This window comes from Plasmodium gaboni (assembly GCF_001602025.1).
Source record: "Plasmodium gaboni strain SY75 chromosome Unknown, whole genome shotgun sequence".
NCBI lineage: Eukaryota > Apicomplexa > Aconoidasida > Haemosporida > Plasmodiidae > Plasmodium > Plasmodium gaboni.
Window position 1 is genome coordinate 1 of NW_017385260.1, and position 5104 is coordinate 5104.

The window sequence follows — 5104 nt, forward strand, 5'->3', positions numbered from 1 at the left end:
TATAAAAACAAAAAAAAAAAAAAAAAAAAAAAACAAATTAATTAAAAGAAAAAGACAATCACATGTAGCATACCATTATTTATTCTTTATTATATATTTTATTTTATTTTAATTTAATTTAATTTAATTTTTCTTTTATCTTTTACTAACTAGAAATATGGAGAACAATATTTTCATGATTCTCACAAAATGACATATTCAAACTAAGACTAATATTTTATCATATTTATTATATTATCTTCATTTCTTATATATTACCCTGTATGTACATAACATAAAATGATATATACTTATATATATGTATGTATGTGTGTATTCTTTTTTATTTTATATTTTTTTTTATATTAGACTTTTCTTAACTATATATATGCTACAAAAGGTAAAATTATAAAAAAAATTATATTAAGTCTAATCTAATTTTTATATATTAAAATATATAAAAGTATATTATTATTAATATATTTTGCAGTAAATATAATATATATATTTCATTCCAATAAATAGGCATCTAATAAATGTATAAGTGGGAAATTAATAATTAACCTAACAAAAATTATATATCATAATACATCAGGTGTGTAAATAAATCTAAAATATCTTGTGAAAAATATATATATATATATATATATATATTATAAATGAAAATAGTTACTCTTATAAAAAAGAAAAAAAATTAAAATAATATTTTCTTTTCTTTTCGTTAATTTTTTTTTTTTTTTCGATCAAATAATTTTATAATTTAATTACAAAAGTATAAATTTTCAATTTATAAAAATAAAATTATATCACATTTAATTTTAAAATATATATTATGTGGATGTTACATTCGCTAGGAAAAATATTATTAATAGTACATATATTTATTTTAACCAAGTCAAAAAAAAAAAAAAATATATATATATATATATATATATATATATATATATTTATATATTTATATATTTATATATAATTTTATTAGTTCTTAAATATAAAAATGCGTCATGAACTATTAAAAATTAAAATTATGAAATATTCATTATTATACCTTTTTTATATATTAATAATATATTGTAATATAAATAATAATAAGTTCTATTCATATTCCAATTTATATAAATAACATATAAAAAAAAAAAAAAAAAAAATTTATAAATGAAATGTATTAATTTCCTATTTCTCTATAAACGTTTAATATATTATTATTAACTCCATTAATAAAATAAATTATACTATTATTTAATATAATATAGTTGTATTATTTTATTTATTAAATAGTAAACATTTTTCATAATCATTTATAATTATTTTATTTTATAAAACCATTCATTAATACATAATTAAAAAAAACAATATATATATAACATTATTTAATTCATTTTTTTTTTACTTAATAAAAATAAATTAGAAAATAGTTCTTACCAATTTCTCTATATAATATAAAAATAAATAAACCAAAAAAAAAAAAATAAATAAATAAATAATAAAATAAGGAAATAAGGAAAAAGTAGGATAATTGAAAAAAGGAAATATAAAAAATTGTAAGATTTAGTATTTATATTTTATTAATTCAATATATTAAATAACAATAAAAAAAAAGAAAATATATATATAATATTGAAATAATAATACTATTTCTTGAGAACCATAGATTAGAAATAAAATCTTTTAAATTAAGATTCTTTCGACATTCTAGATCTAATAGTTACTGAAGAAAAAAAAAAAAAAAATGTGTATACATATAAATATATATATATATTATTTTACCCTTAGTATTATTTTCAATTCTTGAGGCCAAAAAAAGGTAGTCCATAATTTATTAAAGTTCATATTAGACTTTCAGTATTTTAAATAATCCTTATCCTGTAATGTATCTGATTTGTACCACAAATTACCATTATGCAAAATTGCTATAAAAAGAATAACAAGCATATATTTATCTACACAACTAACATCAAAATAATATCGTTTTCTTTCTTTCATCATCATAAATTAATTTTAAGTATTCAAAAGGATAGTCCACATTCTCCTATATATATATATCTTTACCAAATCCCAACATTCAGGGGGAATATATCTAGTCTTTCCAACACTAGGTACACAAAATTCGAAAAAACATAAATTTTTCATTTCCTTAGTATTCCTTAAATAATAGCTATACTTTGGTGTACTTTTAAAAAAGTCACACAAACGCATATTTCCATTTTTTTTATATTAATATATTATCTAATAAGAAATCCAAATGACGAATTCGTACTTCATGTAAACTATTAATTAATTTTAGACTTTTAAGCATAATTTTCTTTTTGTCATTTTTTTTTAAATTTATATGTTTTGTTATTGTGTATATTATATATATATTTTTCTAAATCTTCACCAAAAAATTCGGATATCATAAAAACATATCCAGTCATATTCATCTTTAAATGTTCTCTTAGTAAATTATTAAATATATTAATATCATTAATATTTTCAATACACTAAACACTTTTAATATTAAAATAATGAAGTGGATCATATAATAATCTATAACATTTGGGACATATATAAGGATAATATTCATTTAGAAAAGATGATACAATTGCTTTCATAAAAAAATTTTCACCATTTTCTATAAATTCACCATTATATATTTGCATCATTTCAAATTGTTTCAACCATATATCTATCCGTATCTTTTTTATAAATAATTTTAATTCACTTTTTTTATTTATATTATTATATGATATTGTAGTTTCAAACACATTCTGAATTTTCTCTTTTTTATCACAATAAAAACATAATGAAAAATGTGTTAATTTCCATATATTATAATTTTCACCATTTATATCAAATAATTTCGAATGATCCAAATATTTATTTAAACAACTTACCCATAATTTTCAATTATAAATAGAATTATTATTTGGCGTCAATTCATATGAATTCTCTAACAAAAAATATACATTTTCATTAATAATTTCTTTAAAATAATGTTGATTATAAAATATTTCATCTCTTTTGGATAATTGACTTACATTCAAATCATAATTAAATTTCTCGAAATTATTATTATAAGATAAATTATTTTCATATTTTTTTTAGTATTATTTATTTCTTTATTTAATTTATTTTCACCATTAATGTTCACCGAATAATTATAGCTTTTACTATTATCTTTTATCGAGATGTTATAAAAGTCTGAATTATTCAATATTTCATTAACAGAACTATTCTCACATAAATATCTTGAATTACTAAAAAGTTTAAAAAAATTATAATCATTATTAATTTGTATTACTCTAATAATCTAAAATGAATTTAAATAAATACAAATAAATATATATATATCGACATTCATATCATGTAAGAAACTTATATATATTTATACATCACCATGCATATAATATAAGATCCACATATATATATAAATATATATATATATATTTCCTACCATAAAAAAGAAGCATATTAATTCAATAATGTGTTTATGATAACATACAAGAATATATATATATATATATATATATATATATATGCTTTAAAAAATTTCATGTATATTTATATTTCATACGCACAATTATACTTTAATTTTTTTGCTAATTTTAATTCCAGTTCTTATTGTTTTAAATATACTATGTAATTTATATGTGTAATCATATAAAATAATGAGTATCAAACAAATATATTGAAATTCAAATGAAACATTTAATCAAATTAACATTATAGAAATAATAAAAATAAAATAAGATTTCATATATCATTTTTAGTTTACATAAAACATTGACATAGTTCCATATTCTACTATATTAAAAGAAAAAGAATATAGTAATTAAAATTAAATATTATTTACTTTTTTTAATAAATACTACATTATATTACTAATAAATTATTTATAATAAAATAATTAATGGTAATTTATAATATAATTCATAAATAAAAAAGCATATATATTATATTCAACATCTTCTAATTCATTATATATTGTAATTATTTTTATTTAAATATATATGTATCTAAATCCTATATTTTATTATATAAAATTATATATTATAATATATAATAATAACACGAATAATATATTAGAAAGTTATATAAATATGTGATACTTTTTATTAATTCATATGAATATACATTATTTCATTAATTTAGGAATATAAATATACAATTATTTTTTCTAAATACCTTTTTAATTAATTATAGAATAATAATAATAATAATTTATAATATTTAAACTTTTTGCTATATAATTAAATACACACCATTCTGTTCTATAATATAGAAGTCCTTAAAACATTGTATCATTTTATTACAAAACAAATTATATTATTACTATTTTCCCTTTTTCCTTACATTTATAATATATTTATATATATGTTATAATTATGAAATAACATCTGAATTATATTAATTTCACATATATAATTTTTATAATTAAATAAATATTCAATAATATGTAAAATAATAATAAACTCTCCTCTATAATATATAATACAAAAACTTCTAAAAGATAATTAAAAATATATAATATTCCGCAAAGCGTGTTTTTTTTTTTTTTTTTTTTATTTTTATTTCTTTTATATTGAATATAAAATAAAAGAATAAAATCAAACATTATATTTTACTGCATACCATGATTTATTTGTATATTTGCATATGTATATTATATATGCACGAATTTAGTTTTACAAATACTCTTTTCAATGATTGGTTTTTATATAAAATGAGTAAATTCAATATTATTTTAAATAACATCAATTTATATCTTATAAATAATAAAAATCTCAATATTATATTATATTATTTTATTTATTATTATATTAATTATATAATATATTTACAAAAAAAAAAAAAAAGTTACATAAATTACATGGAAAACAATATATATATATATATATATATACAATAATAATAATAGGATGTGAAAGAATATACCATACGATATATACTTAAATACATATTACATTAAAAAAAAAAAAAAAAAAAAAAAAAAAGGAATTATATATATAACATTTTAATATACACAAAATAATAATTTATATGCATTATTAACTTCAATTATAATTTAAACAAACATATATCCAGTGATATTATTTTATTTGGTAAACCAAGGATCATTAATAAAAAAAATAAAATTTAAATTTTT

At 15.4% G+C, this 5104-nt stretch overlaps 1 pseudogene across 1 annotated transcript; it reads right to left on the reverse strand.

Annotated features, from left to right (window-relative positions):
* Positions 1-1610: 1610 nt before the first annotated feature.
* PGSY75_0008500 (serine/threonine protein kinase, FIKK family) lies at positions 1611-3439 on the reverse strand (annotated as a pseudogene; the record flags this gene model as incomplete). Its single annotated transcript is given in 9 exon segments — positions 1611-1619; positions 1622-1687; positions 1747-1950; positions 1952-2008; positions 2011-2190; positions 2192-2296; positions 2298-3056; positions 3059-3268; positions 3413-3439. Coding segments are annotated over 9 exon segments (1617 nt in total).
* Positions 3440-5104: the final 1665 nt, after the last annotated feature.